At 38.2% G+C, this 21,067-nt stretch overlaps 1 protein-coding gene across 1 annotated transcript; it reads left to right on the plus strand.

Annotated features, from left to right (window-relative positions):
• The first annotated feature begins 4,049 nt into the window (after positions 1-4,049).
• scn2b (sodium channel, voltage-gated, type II, beta) lies at positions 4,050-20,565 on the plus strand. The gene is made up of 6 exons (XM_017490722.3): positions 4,050-4,289; positions 10,838-11,004; positions 11,304-11,514; positions 12,854-13,049; positions 13,931-13,996; positions 14,458-20,565. The coding sequence occupies exons 1-5, from the start codon at positions 4,205-4,207 to the stop codon at positions 13,938-13,940; spliced, it is 669 nt and encodes a 222-aa protein (XP_017346211.1). The 5' UTR covers positions 4,050-4,204; the 3' UTR covers positions 13,941-13,996; positions 14,458-20,565.
• Positions 20,566-21,067: the final 502 nt, after the last annotated feature.

The raw sequence follows: 21,067 nt of genomic DNA on the forward strand, positions 1-21,067 counted from the left end.
TGAAATCTTCCAAACTAGTCTTTCATAATGACCACGATCATTATCGATGCAACATTTTTTTTCATTTATTTCTAGATATAAGTCTAAAAATATCTATCTCTCTATCTGTCTATCCTATCTGTCTATCCTATCTATCTCTCCTATCTATCTATATCTCTGTGTGTAAGCATCTATCTATATCTGTCTGTGTGTCAGCCTCTATCTATCTATCCATCTATCTATCTCTCCTACCATCTATCTATCTCTATCTATGTGTCAACCTTTCCCTTCTCTTTCTGTATCTCTATCTATCTGTCTATCTGTGTCAGCCTTTCTCTTCCCCTTCTCTATCTATCTATCTATCTATCTATCTATCTATCTATCTATCTATCTATCTATCTATCTATATGTCTGCCTTTATCTCTCTCTCTCTCTCTCTCTCTCTCTCTCTCTCTCTCCCTTCCTTCCTCCCCATTTAGGCTTGAATGTGAATGCACAACATGTAAAAGAGGGCATAATGAATTGAAAGGGTTTTGGAAGTCAGGGAGAAAGAGAAAAAGCTTTATAGATGAACAGTATGGGTAGGAGGGGTTAGGAGAAGTATAAAATTGTACTCCGAGCGCTGAACAGTGCCCTTGCTGTGGTTGCCATGCCAATGAGATGAGCAGATGCAGCCTGGGGCTATAGTTTTTAGCCAACCTCAGCCATGTGTGTAGAGGCTTCAAACGCATCACCACCATTTCCCATCCTTAAGTAGGCTGTTCATGTCAAAGCTAACATCAAATATTTCACAGTACATGACAGGAAAAAAACAAATGTTTACTCAGTTTCAAAATAACACACAGGCCTTATCTCTTTCGAGTACAACTTGAAAAATATATACATGTCACCGTTAACAGACCCGTGCATTAATTCATCATTTTCTTAGCTAAAACACGTTCTTTTTTTTTTTTTTTCTTTTTTTTTTGGGGTAACTATTGTTCATAAGCTTTTGAGGAGCAGATCAGTGCAGATGCACTACCTGCCCTATTTGCTGCACTGAATCCAGATATAGTAACTAATAGTTCGGAGGCAGGAGCCATTTCCCTGAGTACTATCGGAAAAGTCAGAAACCGTCCCTCGCATTTGAGAAGCGGCTCGAAGAGTTGGGGGATGTATTACATCTCGAACAAATCCACTTTACCATCTCTGAAAAAGGAAATATGCTTTAAAACTTGTGAATCATTGATTAATGTGGTAAAATAATGTACTGTAAAAATTTCCCACTGAATGACTATACCCATTAGAAATGCATTCAGCCTTTATAATTAGCATTGTTATTGTATGTGTGTGATGAGTGCAGAGCTTCAGAGGCATCCATCTCAACCTTACTGATTTGCATCTGCCATTGCAGTGAGCTCTGTAATACACATAATGCTAGATTGCGCAATAGTCCAGGCGCATATTTCGGCATATTTAATCAGCTTTGTTGAGTGGAATGTCAGCGTTTCAGAGGGTATATGGGAGTCAGGGTGGGTATCTAAACGCCTCTGCACTTCATTGTGCTGCTGCATTAACTGCTTTTGTATTTGGCTCATGCTAGCTGCCATGTCCTTTACGTTCCAGTGTAGTAAAGACTCTCACGCTCTCACTGTAATGAGGGCTGAGCAGCTGAATCATCTGCCTGCATCTTACCTTATTCTTCATCGAGCGTCCAGCGTCAGGGTCTGCTGTACATCTCACTACCTGCTGTGGCCATGCAGGCTCAGAGAAAGCTCCATAAATGGTCATATTGGGTTCTATTCAGAGCACGACTATAACTCAAAAGGCATTGTTTATGTCTTGAGTGTCTTGCACATAGCCCTGACCTCAACACTTTTGGGATGAACTGGAACACTAACTTCACACTAGGTCTTCTTGCCAGACATCAGTGCCCAACTTCCTGTGCTCTTGGAGCTGAAGAGAAAAGTGGAGCTTATTATAACAACAAAGGGGGAACAACTCAATATTAACACCCATGGTTCTGGACTCGGATGTCCACATACTTTTGACTATATAGTGTGTGTAATACGATGTACAACAAGAGGCAATTTAAAAATGGGAAAAACAATCATTCTTTGATATATGAATAAGCAGATTGCAATCATTGAGAGAAAAATCAAATAGTCTGCTCAACTATACGCATTTCCAATAGTCCTAATTGTAAAGATGACATTAAGTACAGTCATAGGAAAAAGAAAGTGCACCCTCCTTCAAGTCTATGGTTTTATTTATAAGCCCTAAATAACACTTGTGTGGTCCTCACCAACTTCTATAAACAAACAAATAATCTAAGGTGCCAATAAAAAAAATAAAATAAAAAAAAATAAAAAAAACACACCAGATATCAATTTCAAGCCATCAACAATATTCATTAGAAATGTTTTGGTTTTTGTTTTGTTTTATGACTGAAGCACATCTGATCTCTTCAGTAAAATTTGCTGTGTTCTGCCTGTGTGGGGAAATGAAAGGTTAACTGATTCCCCAAGAGAAGAAGAGTAACAGCAGAACTGTCCAGTAACCTGTCAGCATCACTGAGCCTGTTCTGGAGGCAGGGGGAATTCAGCACTGCTGATAAACTACTGACACCCCCGCTAATGTGGCCAGGGCTCTGACGTCACAAAGTAATTATAGAAAACACGCACTAATGTGGCAGCTACAGTTCTCAAAGCTGTGGGTGTCTTCACAAGTCCATCATTACTGACCACGCCCCCTTCCAACAGCCTCCCTTTTTATGTTTGACTGCAACGGCAACACAGATTTTTTCCCTTCTTTCTTTATCCCTTTTCTTCTTCTTTTTTTTCCCCCACAATATATTCATAATTTCTTAAAAAGTCATAAGAATTGTATGTTCATGCTCGTGTTTGTTAAACTTACTCCAATAATTCCTCTAACTTCAGCGGATCAGATTGGTTAATTGGGTTAATCTTAAAAATATATGCATTTCCAATGAAGTAAAACACATAAACTGTTCTAATCTACTCTTAACCTCTGATAACACACGACTAATTATGATGCTTTAATTGCAAAATAGAATGGCACAAAGCAGAGAGAGAGAGAGACACACAGACAGAGAGAGAGAGAGAGAGACACACACACAGAGAGAGAGAGACACAGAGAGAGAGACACAGAGAGAGACCGAGAGAGAGACACAGACAGACAGACAGAGAGAGAGAGAGAGACAGACAGACAGGCAGAGAGAACTACAGACAAAAATGTAATATGCATAAATTTTTACTTAGTGTAGATTTTAGAAACAAATGTTGAGGGTTTTGTTTTTAAATCCTGTCTCATGCTTCTGCTGCATTTTATTTTATTAAATATAACCCCCCAGCTTTTTTACTGCTGGTTTCTAAACCCTGTTATTGTTATTATTTCTGTAAGAAATTCACCGTAAGCCAACATTACTCAAGCTCCTGTCTACATGCAGCGTTCCATCACGGTGATGAATCTTTAAAGTCCTATTATTGAGATGTGATTATGATTTAGTGATGCCTCTCGCTCCTAAACCAACGAAAATCCCAAAGAAACCCAAAATTTCACAACAGGTTTCCCCAAATTAGGAAAACGCTGTGCTTTTCAGTCATGCTTCTTCAGAATATGATTTAAACATGTCCCCTTCACATTTAAATGATTTCTAAAAAAAAAAAAACCTTTCAGAAATGATTTCGTAAATGTGTTGTGTGTGTCGGGGTTTCTGGTTTATTAATAGTTTATTAACAGTAAGAAAGCTTAGACTATGCAGAAATAAAATAAAAAACCTGTCCCAATATATCTGAATTCACCCTGAATCACAGAATCTTTTACTATTATTATTATTATTATTATTATTATTATTACTAGTAGTAGTTATGGACAAGCATGCATGATCAAATACAAAAAAAATTATTGAACTATTTTATTTTTACTCTGGGAATGTCACTCATATTATGAAAGTGTCTACACTTTTATACAGGATGGAGAATAAAAATAAATAATAAATCATCCCTCATCACTAGAAATAGAACCACAACCATAAAACCAACCCCCTTTTTTTTTTTTTTTTTTTTTTTTTTTTTTAAACAGCTGCAGACACTGCCAACCATATCACAGCGCTGATAATAATCCTTATTAGATAGCTTTTTATTTCTTTTTTTTTAAATGTATCTAACGACCAAATAATTCCTGTGTGTTAATCAGAGTCATATTAAAGGACATCTCCTGGTGTATGAAAATGTCTCTTCTGTTGCGGGCGCGAGACACGAGACAAGGAGCGGCAGCCATTATAGCATCAGCACTGCTGGTGTTTACGGGTGAGTCACACACACACACACACACACACACTCTCTCTCTCACACACACACACAACTGGCACATGATCTCTTTAAAACATCACCCGTTTGTGTTAGTGTAGTTTACTGCCCTGTGGTCTGGAGGTCTGCATGTAAACAGTGATGGTGTTACATAATCATTCAAGATGCAAAGCCTCATTTATCTCTAATCCACAATGACCGCGCATTCCGTCTCCTATTCATGTGGCCTACACTAATGACAGTGCATCTGTTTGACATGGTTTTATATTCGTTTTAGATTCCCCCCCTTACCATTTAGCATTATGATCAAAAGAATCCTCAGTCCCAGTTCTCTGCATGTACATGTGTGTCTGTGAGTTCCTCCATGACTAGCTATCAATAACCACCACCACAACAACAACAATAATAATAACTCCTTCTTCTTCTTCTCCTTCTTCTTCTTCTTCTTCATAATAATAATAATAATAATAATAATAATAATAATAATAATAATTATAACTCCTTCATCATCATCATCATCATAATAATAATAATAATAATAATAATATGATGATGATGATGATGTTCCTAGGTATTTACCTTTTTAACTAAATAATAAGTGACACGTTTATATAAATCAATTAGCATCTCTAATCAGGAATAATTAGATTCTAGTAGGCACATCCCAGGCTGTAATACTAAGAATAATACTCTCCCAGTCAGATCTACCCTCCTGTTTCTGTCGGTTTGTTTATCATCTCGAACCCTGTTCCAGAGAAACTTCTAGTGAGTTGGTGATACTGGACTTTGCGTTCCCTAGACACACATTATATACATTAAGAGAGGTACAAAGTTAACACGCGCACTGATTTAATGCTTGTTTAAAAGCTAATTCGTGCAAAAATAACCAAAAGCGTAAATGTATGTAGTGTACATATGGTGTTGTTATAGACTGGATTTAGGTCCCTAGGTATTACTTATCAAATTGACTTCATGCATTGGTTCATATTGGGCTTTGTGGATTTATTTACTCACAGGAGGTTTTAAAGATTATATTTTAGTTAAATCTGGCATTCATTATTCAGTATATGTACCTACTGTATATATAAAATAAAGACTAAAACTGAATTACGTTGGTATCATTATTTACGATGTATCATTTTTTAATGCATCCTATACATTAGACAAGAACAAAAAGGTTGTAGGTTTTTTTGACCAAAACCACTTTTATTGCAGTTCCTCTAGAAAACCATTAGAGGGCGTGTCACACTTATTTTTTTTCTCTCCATGAAGCTTTCTAATACAGCATAGCACTAATACCTATCTTGTTAAGAAAACTCAAACACATCGACACTGTTGTTAACTGGAAATAAAATAAGAAAGTTTAAAGCTTGAAATGAGTAAAAATTGGTCTTTCTCATCATTACTTATCATAACTGCATACTGTAAAGTAGTGTGCATATACTAAGTAACACTTAGTGGTTAGCACGTTCGCCTCACACCTCCACGGTCGGGGGTTCGATTCCCACCGTGAAGACATGCATGGTAGGCTGATTGGTGTGTCTAAAGTGTCCGTAGTGTATGAATGGGTGAGTGTGATTGTTTTTTCCATTGTCCTGCGATGGATTGGCACCCTGTCCAGGGTGTACCCCGCCTTGTGCCCGATGCTCCCTGGGATAGGCTCCAGGTTCACCGTGACCCTGAGAAGGATAAGCAGTATAGAAGATGGATGGATGGAGACTTGAACGGAGACGGTTTTCAGCAATCTCGCAACCGGCTTTAGGCTATTGGAAGAAATCTGATGAAATCTGAAATTGTAATGAAAAATAAGTTGGTTGAATAGACCTCAGCGTGAGACGCATCACTCCGACGCCAGCCTGGTTCCAAAAACAAAGCAGGAGAATAGAGATTTAAAAAAAAAAATGTCTTTTTTATTATTATTTATTTATTTATTTATTAATTTTTTTAAGAGCAAGCCAAATCATATTTGCTACAAATGCCGTGGTTTGTCTAGAAGCACCAAGCAACATTTAGAAACCTGGTGGGATAAAATAAGTGCACCCTATAAATCAGTAACGTGTAGAAGCACCTTTAGCAACAATGACTTGAAGTAAATCTTAACCTTTCTGTAGGAGGTTTGGAGTCTCTCACATCGTTTGGGAGGAATTTTGGCCCACTCTTCTTCACAACATTGCTTCAGTTCATTGATGTTTGAAGGCATTCGTTATGAGCACATCCCTCCACAGCATCTCAATGGGGTTGAGGTCTGGACTTTTACTTGGCCATTCCAACACCTTGATTTTTCTCTTCTTTAGTCATTCAGATGTTGATTTGCTGGTGTGTTTGTGATCATTGTCCTGTTGCATGACTCAATTTCAGCCCAGATTGACCTGCTGGACAGATGACCTCACATTTGTCAGAAGAATATTCTGGTATAAAGTGGAGTGCATTTTTGTCTCAAGGACTGCAAGTTTCCCAGGTCCTGTAGCTGCACAGCAAGCCAAATCTTCAGTCCATGCATTCATGCCATGCTTGAAAACTAAGAAACTAACTGCTAACTAACGCTAGATAGCTTGGTCATATCTTTGTTCAGCTAACAGATGAGTTTATGGCATCTGGTTGGGTAGCACAGCTTCAGTGCTAGCATGTGCGGTGGTCCGGGTTCCAATCCTGGTCAGGAAACCAACCCCAGCTACTGGAGGGTTGCACGAACTGGTGTGTAAAACTTGTGCCAGAATCAAAATATACGGACAGGTGATCTGCTGTGGTGAACGGGAGCAGCTAAAATAGGAAAATAATACTACAAATAAATGCTCAGAGTTTCTATGTGACGTGTGTGTGTGTGTGTGTGTATATATATATTCCACTGAAGTACACCAAGCCATAATCATCTTCTAGAGTTACAATTAAGTGTTAGTTTAGCTGAATAACGCTTATTTTACAAATATGAATATGACAGTTAAGAGTCTGTCCCTAGTGATATATGAAGTACAATTAAATATGATTTTCAAATATCGGTACTTTTCTTAAGCAGTGGGACCCAGGTTCTTGCTGGCTATTCCAGAGCCATGTGTACAAGTCTGTGGTTGGATTGCTGAATTCAGTGTAGCATGGGCAGAACCAGCAATGGAGGTGGGAACGCACGACTGCGAAGCCAGTCATCTTGTCTCAGAGTACAGCTAAAGGGAATCACTTGACAATGAGTCGGCTGTATGTCGGCAAAAAGGTCGCCCTGTGCCTTTTCCAAGATCTGCTGCACCACTTCTGGATGCAAGAGCCATCCACTGCACCATTGTGCCTTCCCAGTAGGTAAGTTGCACTTGGTGAGGCAAGAGTGGAGGACTATGTACAAGTGTTGGTGTCGAGTGAGGGACTCAGTTGAGACACGCGCACTCCAGCCCCGTTTGTGCCAATAGCCCCAGGTGATGAGAGGGAAATAGAGGGGCACTCATGCCTCCTACCTCATGATCTGGAGTGAAATTGGTACAGAGTGAGCAGCTTGGAAGGGATGCGGTCGGTCGCACAGGGTCGAGAAGAGACTCTGGCCCAGTTAGCGCCATTAGCTCCTGTGGGAAACTGAAGGACACTTCTGGTCCATAACTTGGAGAGTGAGCATCTCGGTGAGGATGTGGTCATCAGTACAAGGGGAGCGAAGGAACACGCACTTTAACACCGATCGCTCTGGTAGATGAGAGGGAACTGCTGGGACACACATCCTCCTGTCCCGCGATCCAGACCAGACTGCTGAACAAAAACACTCTGGGCTCGTCGGCTCAGTGGTTAGCTTGTTTGCCGCGCACGTTCGGGGTTCGAATCCTGCCCCTGCCATTTATGCACGGAGTTTCCATGTGGTATGGAAAATGGATGGATGGATGATGTTCTTGTTGGGGAAATACAATAACAAATATACAGTACATGCTGGAGTTAGAATGTAAACAATGCGGTAATTTGTTGCTGTATAAAGGTCATAGCATAACACAACATTTACTTGCAGTAAGTAGAAGTGTGTGTGTGTGTGTTGCTTCCCAGGCAATAAGGGGATGGTAAAAGTCATGGCTAGAGGGTGGACGGACATTACAGCACATCAGACTCAGTAAAATAATGACCGAAAGAGAAGAACACACAGTCCTAAATATTCATCTCTCTCTCTCTCTCTCTCTTCAGGTTATTGGTGGAGTTTTTCCAACAACGATACTTGTTTTTGTACGTGGTAAAAAGAGACAGTAGGTAGATGTGAACAAAGTGGAAGCAGTGGGTGGGCGACATATTGCTGCTATTGTATAACTCACCCACTGCAATATCGATTCTGCATTTCTGACTGAAGGGGTCGTGGCAGTAATGTGCATGTGAGCGCTTTTATTAACATGACACAGGATGCTGCAGCTGTACACACTGCTTTACTATGTGTACTGCAGATTTATTTTGCCGTGTGTGTGTGTGTGTGTGTGGACAGGTGCACACTTCTCCTTAAAAGAAAGGTCACTTTTAAGAAGGAGGGGCTTAGCTATTCTGCAGAGAGAGAGAGAGAGAGAGAGAGAGAGGAGAAAAGGGAGGGGCAGGATTAAGTTTCTGCTGCTACTGCAGTGAAAGCTTGGCAAGTGAAAAATAATTGCAGCAGCAATGGGAGGTTTGTCCATAAACACACAACTCCTGACTACAAAGTGATGCACTGTGACTGAGTAACATACCGTTATCAATAACAGCATAAAAATGTTATTACACACACACACACACACACACACACACTTACAGAGCATATGTTATAAATGTCTCACACTTATTTACACTATATTTAAAATGTAGAATTAGTGTCCCTTTAATACATATAGCACAGAAATAAACTATTCACACAAAGAAAAAGTCTATGTACTCTGTGTGTGTGTTTGTGTGTGTGTGTCTGTGTGTGTCTCTGCTGCAGCAATGCAGTCATCTGTCTGGACTGTAAAAAAGTGCTGCCTAAGCTCTGCTGCTTTCTGAGAGTCTGCTCCCGCCCTGGTGCAGTTATACTGCAGGACTGGGTGTGGCTGCAGACTCATCATATATCCTATATATATATATATATATATATATATATATATATATATATATATATATATATATATATATATATATATATATGTGTGTGTGTATATATATAAATAAAACGTCCATGTTCTTTCCATCCAGTTCTTGGTTTTGTGTAAGAATCTAGTGAATCATTTTTAGGAAGAAGAAGAAGATGGTGTAAAGAATGCACTTTTCTGCCTGGTATAATTACAGACTGTAATCACGCTCATAATAACAGCTTTGGCATCTGTGTGAGAATTTTCACTGGCGCAATCTTAACTTAATCTTTTTTTTTTTTTTTTTTTTTTTTTTAAACTTTATTCAGTGTTATTTATGTATAAGGAACTTTTAATATTCGCCATTGTCCCAAAGCAGCTCGACAGAAATCTGGACATAAATGTTTAAATTTCTCGCTTCTGAGCGAACCGGATTCGACGGTGGCGAGGAAAACCTCCCAGAGGAACCGGACTCGAAGTGGAACTCGTCCTCATCTGTGCGATTTATAAATAATGTGTCTTCTCTAACCGTGTTCTACAGAGTCGAGCAGAATCCGCACTGTAACTTGACTTTGATTTCTAGATTTCTCTTTTCATAAGGTCAAGTTTTAAACCTTCTTATCACCTCTTAGCAAGTCATTGTCTTTCTAGAAATAATTGCTTAAAGAGCAAGACTATTTCAAGCTTGGAAAGCATTTTACTAATCTTGTATTAGATTTATTGTAATCTTATAATTGGAAATCCTAGATAAATTTATCAATATTAATTATCGCACTTAAACATTCTCCCAGCAGAGAGATTCCGTCTTTGTTTTATCGGCAGAGGAAAGAAGATCAATAAAGAATCGTCGTCCCTCTTTCGCCCGCACTCACTACAGAATATTACTCCTAGTTCATCATGCAGATCATATGGCGTGCTGTAAAACCTGCTATTTTAGAGGCTGACTTGAATAAATAAATGTGGGTCATCACTGGCTTATTGTTAAATTGAGACCTTCACTGTGATCACGTGATTGACATGTTTATCATGGCTACGATCGTCTCTGCCTCGACAGACAGCGTTAATATATTAACAGTGAATTCGATTGCCCCTTTTGTACGACGAGTCGTCTCTTGTTTTAGTTCTGGTCTGTACTTATATAAATGGCACGCTTATATAGCGCTTTTATCCAAAGTGCGTTACACTGTGCCTCATTCACCCATTCATACACACACCAATGGTAGCAGGGCTGCCATGCAAGGCGCTAACTTGTTATCAGGAGCAACTTGGGGTTCAGTGTCTTGCCCAAGGACACTTCAGTATGTGGAGTCACGTGGGCCGGGAATCGAACCGCCAGTCCTATGATTTGTGGACGACCCGCTCTACCGCCCGAGCCACAGTTCTACATCGCATTGCAAAAGGGAAAATGTAATCTGCTTTTCTGCTAAACCTCTTTTATACGGTGGGGGTTAAAGGGAAATGCTTATCTTTAAAGAAAAACATTACTGTGGATAATTGGAATCAAATGAGTTATTGTTTGTGTTTTAGTCTCTTCTGTGTCCTCCATGGAAGTGCTCGTGGCACAGCAGATTAATGCCCTGAATGGCACCATGGTAAAGATCTCCTGCACCTTTACGTCCTGCTACAAACTGGACATCAGCAAATTTGCTATGAACTGGACCTACCAGGAGACCAAAAACGATACAGAGGAGATGGTGAGGAGAACATCAAGTCTCTTCATTTCTCATCTTCATATTGTGGATGTGTGTATTGAGGGCTGTTTATTACTGCATCAAGGATCATTTACTTTTAACTGTCTAGATGTTTAGCAGCGCTCAATAAAGCTCAAAAAACTAAAAACCCAACCAACGACCCTAAACCGCATGCTCCTTTATTATTTGCTGAGTTAGGCTTGAAAGGCCAGAGTATGTGTGCGATTCTGATTCTCCTGTTTGATTGAACTATTTTTCTTTTTTTTTTTTTACATTTTTTTTTTTTTTATCTCTTTCTGTAGTTTATGACCTTTAAGAACAGAATAACTCCTTTGAGGACGGACCGTTTTGGGGACAGGGTAAAGTTTGCTGGAAACCTGGACAAAAATGACCTTTCCATTACCATCTCAGACGTGCAGCTGTCAGACGAGGGGATCTATAAATGTTCTGTACGCAATCCTCCTGATCGTGTCGAGGGCCATGGCACTATCCAGCTGTCTGTAGTCACCGAGTGTAAGTGTAAATCACACCACTGCGAAAGCAGAACGCGAAAGCAGTTCCAAAACTCGCTGCTGGTAAACGGAGCGCTTGATTTTAACCTTAAAGCGAACGTCTTTTAAATAAGTGAAAATATCAACAACAACAAAAATACACAGATTTACTTTACAGTCTGCATCAGGTTTCCATCCGGTTATAGAGCGACTGAATCAGCTTTCAAGAATTCACAGTGAGAGTAAAATTGTATTACTTTTTCTGTATTAAATTAGAAAAAGTAAGGCCTGTGATGCAGACTTTGTTTGCTGGAAAATATTCATGAATTCTGTAATCAGTCCCTGCAGGCTTTCAGGGTTTTGCCATCGCAGAAATGAACGCAAAGTCAAGCAAACTACGCGACGTCCTGAGGCGCTGCAGTTTTTTCAAAATTACCACAGATTTTTTCCACAGACGCGTCATGTGACGTCATCACGAGGCGCGTTCATCCAAAGTCCTCTTAGATTCATGTGCCTCGAACATGAGTACAGCCAAAAGGTCTTGTTTACCAACAGACCCCACTGTGAAAGAGTGTGCAGACCAATTTTGTGCGATTGTAATTTCGCCAATTTGCCCAATCCTAACCCTAGTACTAGTTTTCCGCAATAAAGCACAAAAACTCCAAGTCGAATCGCAAATTTTGAAAAAAAGCCCGGCAAGATCGAGCATTTTTGGCCGCAGCGATCACAAATAAAACTCCGCGAAATTCCGTACGGACTGTAGAAATAACAAATTACATATATTTATAGAAATGTAATAAAATCTCACTCACTCACTCACTTTCAGTAACCACTTTATCCTGGTCAGAGTCGCAGTGGATCCGGAGCCGCTAATACTGGGCCGGAGAATAAGAGTAAATAATACTGAATTAATTTAAAGGATAATAATAAATGGATTTAAAAAATGTACTGTTATTTAACAGATAAAAGCTTCTAATCATTTATATAGTGATTATACAGGAGTGTGTTGAGGACTTTCTGGGATGATTGTTTATAACCGCTATAACATGAGGGATAACAGGAAGTAACTTGCCTCAGGCATTTCACAACATTTCAATGTTTAAAAAAAAAAAAAAGTCATATAAACTGTCATTCTTTAATTAATAATAATAATAAAAACGTAATTGTGGTCAAATCGCTGTGGTGTAAGAGGAATAAAAACGTGGGCATGTGCTGCTCTGGGTTACAGGTAAACGCTCTCCACGTGCTCTGTCGTGTTTTATTCCGCACTCGACTGGAGTTTGTGAGGAATGCCTCTACACTACCCAGTGTGTTCCTAATGATCTCAATCCAAATGAAGCTACTCGGTGTTTTGTGTGCAGTGCCCCCTCCCAGAGACTCGACCATCGCGGTGGCAGTCGGAGCATCTGTAGGAGGGATGCTGGCTCTGGTGATCCTCACCATGGTGATCATCAAGTGTGTACGGAGACATAAGAAACAGGAGCTCATCTCTGATGAACAGAAGATGGAGGAAGAGGGGAAAACAGATGGAGATGGAGGCACAGAAGAAGGAACCAAGTGAGAACTGTTGTTGTTGTTGTCATAACCCCACCCCACCCCCCCACCCCCACCGTTATGTTCTAATGGGATACACAGCTGCAATTTGAACAATGTAGTTAATCAACATCATCAATCCGAACACTTAAGCTGTGTCCGAGTCCGAGTCTGTTTGGGTTTTTTTTTTCGTTCTAACGCACCAAATTCGCCTCATGAAGATCATGGCGTGAATCAGGAAATTTCCACCAGCACTGTATAAACTTAAAATATAGAAACATGAAGATATCTTTCTACAGGGTGTCCCAGAAATATCTCTCTCTCTCTCTCTCTCTCTCTCTCTCTCTCTCTCTCTCTCTCTCTCTCTCTCTCTCATATATATATATGGCGGAAGTTAACCCCTCATTTATTTATTTATTTATTTAATTATTAGCAAAATGTAACTTTATTTACAAAACATCCTCTACATGATCGCCATTTCTTAATAAACGCACATGGAGTCGTCTCTCACACTCATGATAAATACATCTGGTGTTACGCAAGTAATCAGCCATCAGGACGATTTCAATACTCTTCTTCTGTCAAAGGTGTTCTTAAAGGCTATCTAAAAAGAAATTTTATATATATATATATATATATATATATATATATATATATATATATATATATATATATATATATATATATATATATATATATATATATATATATATAATATCAAATATTATTTTAAGTCCTTTTGCTAAAGACCATTAATTTTCCCTATGTATGGATACCTTTGGGACAAACCACATCATAAACAATGCTCACAGGTAGCCAAAATCTCTGCATTTTGCAAAATGTAAACTATATTAATGATATATTCATAATGAACTTCTTTTTGTTTTTTGCTTTCAATGAAACAGACAAATTTAACATGCCTATGACCTGAAGGACCTAAACTTTGGTTGAGCCCTATTCTTCACATGCAGGTAAACATCTAGCTTATAACTGCATGTTAATATATAGGGAAACAACACACACACACACACACACACACACTGTTTTCTGTTATGTTACAGCATCCACAACATCCGAGCCCAGCTGTGATTAGCATGTTGGAATGGTAGTGTGGTATTTGTAGACATAAACCTTACGAGGTTGTAGAAAGAATAACTATAAGAGTAATTATAACACAAGTGTGAATATTGTCCTGTACAAAGGAACATTTCTGATATTTCAAAACTCACTCTTACTCATAAGCGTCGCGGTGCGTTCTGATGCTCCTCAGCCTCCTTAGGTTCAAATCTACAAACATGAAGCATTAATAAGAAACACGCACATAATTTATTATGACATAGTTCTTCAGTTTTGGACCGTTCTCTTCAAACGGTGATAAATAACTCGCGTAAATCACTTGTCTTATCTCTAATCTTTCTTTTTTTTCTTCCAGAATGATGTTTTCTTGAGCCATCATGCTGTCTCTGCAGCACTTTCCTTGGTATGGATCTTTCCTCATTTGTGCAGACAATAAACAATCGGATTTTTACTTTTTTTTTCTTTTTCTTTTTAACCGGAAATCTCGGTTGCTATACCTGCTATACATTCCAAGTGAGCCAGTGTAACGCTTCAGATCAGGTTTCTATTCTCCACTCTTCAGTGTAACTCTTAGAATCTTCCACACAGTATTTATAGGAAGCGCACCACTTTTAAAATGATTTTTTCTTTAGTGTCTTCCAACCACTGCCAGTATATTCACAACGTGACTATTGTTAAAGGTAAAGCACACTATTCCTACTATTGCCTAATTGGTAGTAGTTTGATTTTTATAGATGATTCTGACGACTTTATTTGTATTTCTCGTCTGATGCAAAAAAAAAAAAAAGTCCTCTTTCTCTTTGAGAGCCAAATGTACCTACGAGTACAGAAACATTCCAAAAAAAACAACCCACTTTGCTTTTGTGTTTTAAATGTGTTTTGCTCCTTCTTTACCAATGGAGGGTGTGTTTCTTGAAGAACTTTGTTAACGGATACTTAAATCAACACACGCTACTAGACTTTGTATTCACAGCGAAGATAAACTCCAACGACGGATCAGAAACCGACACAGTGCAAATATTATAACGTTAGCATAGAAATGAATAGACGTTTATGGATATCACTTAGTTATTGATGTACTTTAATACTTTAATACTTTGTGAAAAAGTTAAAATTTTAACGTGGTTTGATCTCATTTAAGTAAGCATTTAGCCGCGGGAGCTCATTTCATTTAGCGTTCGTCGTTAAAATTTAGCACAGAATTCACTAGCTTGTCTGTTGTAAATTATGTTAGACTTCGCTACCTAATCTGACATCATGTACGTTAGCATTCCAAAGCTAATCGATGGTATTTTAGCTCAGCATTAGTTTGCTAATCTGTGGTAATTTATATTAGCATTTGCTAGCTAGGTATTTTTTTAAAATATTAGTATTCATTAGCTACTCTAGTCTGAGGTAATTTACCGTACATTAGCTTTTGTTCACTAGTCTGAGGTAATTGTAAGTACGTTTAAGTAAGGTTATTTTACTTGGAAATGTTAGTTGGGAGAAGTTGCGAATTAACTAAAGTCTGATGTAGAACAAATCATGTAATAAATCCTGTGAGAATTTTACGTTTGTCAGATCATACCACATCTTTCATGGTCAGACAAGTTGGACAAAATGATTATTAAGCATAATTAATACAGTTCGAATTATGTTAGCACAATATTGTATTAACATAACTGCAAAATGTCAGACACTGAAAGATCTATTTTACGGGTGAAGACCACGCCCTCGACTACTGAAATGGAGAAAGACAGGGATGGGAATTTCTAGGAATTTAATTAAGAAGAGGTTATAGGTTGATGTGTGGTCCTTCGTCCAAGCTTCAGTTTTTTTCCTAACTTCATTTTGCGAGTTAAATAAGATCTTAACTTCTTGTTAAGATTGAAGGAGTGGGGGGAACTTTAAGTTTAGATTAGAGTTCTGATCAGCTACTTATCTGGGCTAAATTTAAATGCTGGATTATGAGAGTCGGTTCCCCGGCCCTGTATCTTGGTCTGGATGTAGCTGTAGTGTGTCTACGAGATGAGCCCATGGAGATGTACTGATCTAGAAGTGTGATCGGAAAATCGCCGGAGGAGGTGTGAAAGGATCCAATTAAAGAGCTTCTTGGGGTTAAGTGCAGCCAGATGGACTTGTATAGTGGAAGGATGAAAGCTGAGACTTGAGCTAGTGTGATAGTGAAGGAATGGCGTTAGGTCACTAAGTGGGGTGTCCTTATAGACTGTGAAAGAATGACCAATTATCAGTGTACTGAACGGCTGTCTGATCAAACCACCGAAGGGCAGCATGGACAATGAGGCATGGCTCCCGTGGGTTGAAGGCACGTCTGACTCAAGAAGGTGATTTTGGCATGTTGGAAAGAGAGGTTGTTCCAGCGTTGAAGGAGAAATAAAACCTACTTTCTACAAAAGATCGATGTGTTAGTTAACGTGAGCCGGTAGACGAATGACCACCAAAGACCAGTAAAGAGTTATTTTATATTATTAAACCAGTAAAGATTGGCTGAGATGACCATTGAGCAGCAAATTTAAGCTAGGGTGACCATCATAAGCTGGCAGATTGCTGACCAAAAAAGACAACCTAGCTCTGTGACCACGCAACAGTTAAAGACCATTCTTAAGATGAAGCGAACAAACTACTTTAGGAACCTTACACATTATGAAACTTTTCAAGAAACGCACCCCAGAACGGTATTTTAGCAGCAGTATGTTCAACAAGTAATTTTTTTTTTTTCCTATTTGGTCTTCACATAATGACATTGAATTATTCAGGGAAAATTGCTGAGATAGAACATGTTCTAATATATTTAGATTAAAAATTATATACATATATATAATTTATGTCTTGTAATATGTCTTGTAAGCAGGGTCCAAATTGTCTTTTCACTCTAATCGAACCACGCGAGAGTTCACTTGGAAGTGGCCTGAGACTAATTTTAGTTTCTAATTCTTTTCTAAACTATTAGCATCACTAATATAGAAAAAAAAACATATGTAGCTACTTCTTATGTAAGTAACAGCACACTGCAAAAATATCATCTTAGCAAGTGAAGAGATCTTAAATACGCTCAAATTGATCTAGTATTTCCTATTATAAGATTACAACAGAGCAAATATAATATTATTAATAAACCTATTTCTAGACTTTCAAGCTTTAAAGGTTCTTATTCTATTGGCAGAGCATTTCATCTCTGTCTAGAAATAAATGCTAAAAATGTGCCCATTTGTCTGGCAATAATACGACTATTTCAAGCTTGAAATTAATAAGCATGGCTAAAAATATGATTAATAATCTTATATTCGGTTTGTTGTAATATTATAATCGGAAATGCTGGACAAATCTGTCTATACTCAAGGTATTTCCACTATAATTTTTGTAGAAAACAATATTATTGGTTATCTATATTAATGACTTAGCCATTCAAAAGTATGATAATCTAATACACCACGCTGCTTGCTCTACATGCAGTTTAAAGTCAAATACACTCTTTAGTACATAGTTTGGTAGTAAAACATAATCAATAAAACATTCTCATTTCCATATCAAGAAATATTTCCTAGCTTACTACGGACTTTAGTACTGAATAGTGGTTTCTGGCATGTTTTGTATCCATCGCATGTTGTAAATATTCCCTAAAAACTGTGCTGTGTTGAGAAGGAATGACAATAAGGCTTGACTTGACATAGGAAGCTTGATTTAGATCACAACTCTTTAGCACCTATTATAGAAATGAACAAAAATATATATTTAAAATGAATAACACATATAAATAAATGAGTTGTACTTTGAGCTGGACGATTTATTTTTATATATTAGTTTTTTTTCTAGTTATTGCAAATAATACTGATGCAAGTATTCCACTTGTTTCTGAATTATTGGCCGAAAGCTTATAATATGACCAAACTTAAAACCAAACATCAATTTTAGTCACAATGTAGCAAGACGTTCAGGCACTGCATAATGTGGGTTGCTTTCAGATAGACTTTCTTCCAGAGATATTGTTGTTATGGAGGTTACATACAGGCACATATGTTACTAGCCTTATTCACCCCTCATAACCACCAGTGGAATTGAGAATCACCTGTATAACTTACACTAGCCACAATATAATGAGGAACCTGGTGTGCCTTAATGGAAAGGGGCTTGAAGATGACCACCATATTCACACCACTGGGAGCTAGGTTCACCTTGTAGAACTAGGAAGAATTGCATGGCAGGATACCTCATAGATGCTCCGCATAGTCTGGCATATCACATTTAGGGCCAGGTATCCAGCCTGTCTATAGACCGTGGTGATGTCCACCACACAATGGGCAACCAATAACATTCATCTTTGGCTGCTCAAAAGGAGGGGCCTAACGGGACTCATAATGAGGTGATTCCACTACAATCCAGCTGTGTCTCATCCTTCTAGAAACATCATCATCAGCTTGAAATACTTGTATTACAACCCTTTCAAAACCTTCTTCCACTCAACATGAGTTAACCAAAACCTGGAGGTGTCTCAGAATAGGTATAGAGAACTTGAAGGTCAGATTGCCTACTCTCAATTCTAGATAGTTGATGTGTTCTGGTCTTACATCAGGGTTCCACATGCCGCTATGCCCTTGTAGCTCCACACTGCCCCCAAGCCTGTAACTGAAACATCTGTCGTGACTCATTCTGATGGAGCATCTCTGCTCAGCAGACCCCTTTCCTTAGAAAAGCTTTGCATCTCTAGCAAACTAGAGCTTGTGCCACTCTTTCGGAACCAGTTCGACCACCATATCATGCAAAAAAGAGATGATCTTTAGGAATTGGATGGAAATCGCCATTCTTTTTCTGAACAAGATGATAGCCGCATACACTGTGTACGTGGTCCTACGTGTGTACGAGGTGAGAATAATAAAGAGAAAGATGGCTGTATGGCTAGAATTTATTCCAAAAAAAACTGCATCATACCTTACATCGTGACTTTTTTGGAAGGTGGAAGATACCCAGGTGACTCTCACTACCCCTTACAGTTAGGACGGGTCAAATAGAACAGACTTATGCATTCAAGCTAGTGGTAATGGATAACACAGCAGTGTTATGTCTGCATCCTTATATTTGGTCAAAGGCAACATACAGTATACAATTACAAAATTTTATAACAATAGAACAACTTGTAACAATCGATATTGTCCCAGGAAAAACTCCCTGAGATAACAACACACTGTCAGAGGCAGCAAAAGTGTTCGTTTTTTTTTGAGAGTAATACTCCAATTGTTTAAATAGAATCGTTCATTATAATTATTGTATGCAATCATCGTTCTCTTATAGGTGCCGCTTTCACTTGGTGGTGGGGGGGATAGCTAGCTTGCTAATGTAACATCTATGGTTCCTACAAAATCACAGACACCTGTATCGCCCATAATCACCTTATTTTTGCTCCTCTCCAGGGTAAGAGGGGTCAAAAGGGGGAAAATCCAGTGCAAACTACTTAAAACAGTTGTATCTTTCTTAGGTCTACTAAATTTACAAAACGCTGAAACACCAAATCCATTAAAAAAAAACAAACAATCTATTTTTTGGTAGCAATGCATAAAAAAAAAAAAAAACTGCAAATAAACAAAGATAATATATTAAAAAAAACTTTTCCAGTAAAATGGTTGAGTGTCAGGTCACATTATAAAGATGCGCCATGCTCTTGCACTGGCATGACTCGTATGGCAAATGCCTACATTGGACTCGTTCTTTATTCTTCGGACTCATTAAAATGCAGCATTTATTAACACAGGATTATATTGTATTGCAAGCGGCACTACGGTGGTTCAGGTTACGATCCTCGGTTCAAAATGACCTTCACGCTCCATCCATCTGCATTATCCTTTAAATGTATTACTTTCTTGATATTGAATCTATTGAACATATTTTCGTAAACGTTTCATGCTTTCCTCAATCATTTGTGGATTTTGATTCGTTTCCAATGTCATTTCTGAATGCACAGTGTGTGATTAGGATCTTGAATAAACCAATAAAAGATCACAGTGCAGCTTGAGGGGTTTACAGAAACGCTCCTGATTTTTGGACGCAGTACGGAGGGAATGCAGCCTTAACTTTACTCAGTATTCACACGCCTGATGCTCACCTGAATGAGTGAATGACCAGCATGATTACGTAACGCAGTAGAGATACGATACACAGCTGTATAAAAGAAGTCCCTTAAAAACCATATAATGCACGGTTTGAATATATTGCACATCTTTGATTGTTCCAATCTTTTTTTTTTCTTGTTTTTTTCCCCAGTGCTTATGTGAATGTGATGTTGCAGGTATTGTATGTATATTGTATAAGATTTGTCATTATGTACTGCATAGCCCTGCATAAATTTTAAACTGAATGAGAAGTAAATGTCAGGTGGACCATAGATTTTGTTCAGTTAATGTGGGTCATTGCTTTTGCATCGGGCAAAATGTACACTAGACAGAATTAAAATAAACTATAAAGTAAATTATTCTGCTGTTGTGCATTTTATTTTGTTGTCTCGTTATTAGTATTATTATTAATAGTAGTAGTAGAATTGATTAATATTTAGTCAGTCTTTGTCTTTATTTTATATACTGTTTGTGTGTGAAATCACTCTAACAGCACTATAACTAATGAATGTTTGCGTATTTAGTGACACTAAATACTGATAAGATCTCTGCTTATTATGGTTTAGATTTCAAATATCCACATCCATACCATTTTCCCATCTTACACATACTAATAAAAATATACACGGTTGCCTCGTGCCCAGTGTTCCCAGTGTTCCCAGAGTAGGTTATGGACCCGCTGCAACCCTGACCAGGATACAGCCGTTACAGAAAATGATATGCATATCCATATGGACAGGTGTACTTAAAGGAATAGAGAACATAATCATTCGTTCAAGCTAGAACAAAATCAGTATAACCTCCATATTTTCTTAGTAAAAGATTTGTTATCTGTTATTTATTCAAATGCAATAACAAAGA

This window comes from Ictalurus punctatus, chromosome 17 (assembly GCF_001660625.3).
Source record: "Ictalurus punctatus breed USDA103 chromosome 17, Coco_2.0, whole genome shotgun sequence".
Lineage (NCBI taxonomy): Eukaryota > Metazoa > Chordata > Actinopteri > Siluriformes > Ictaluridae > Ictalurus > Ictalurus punctatus.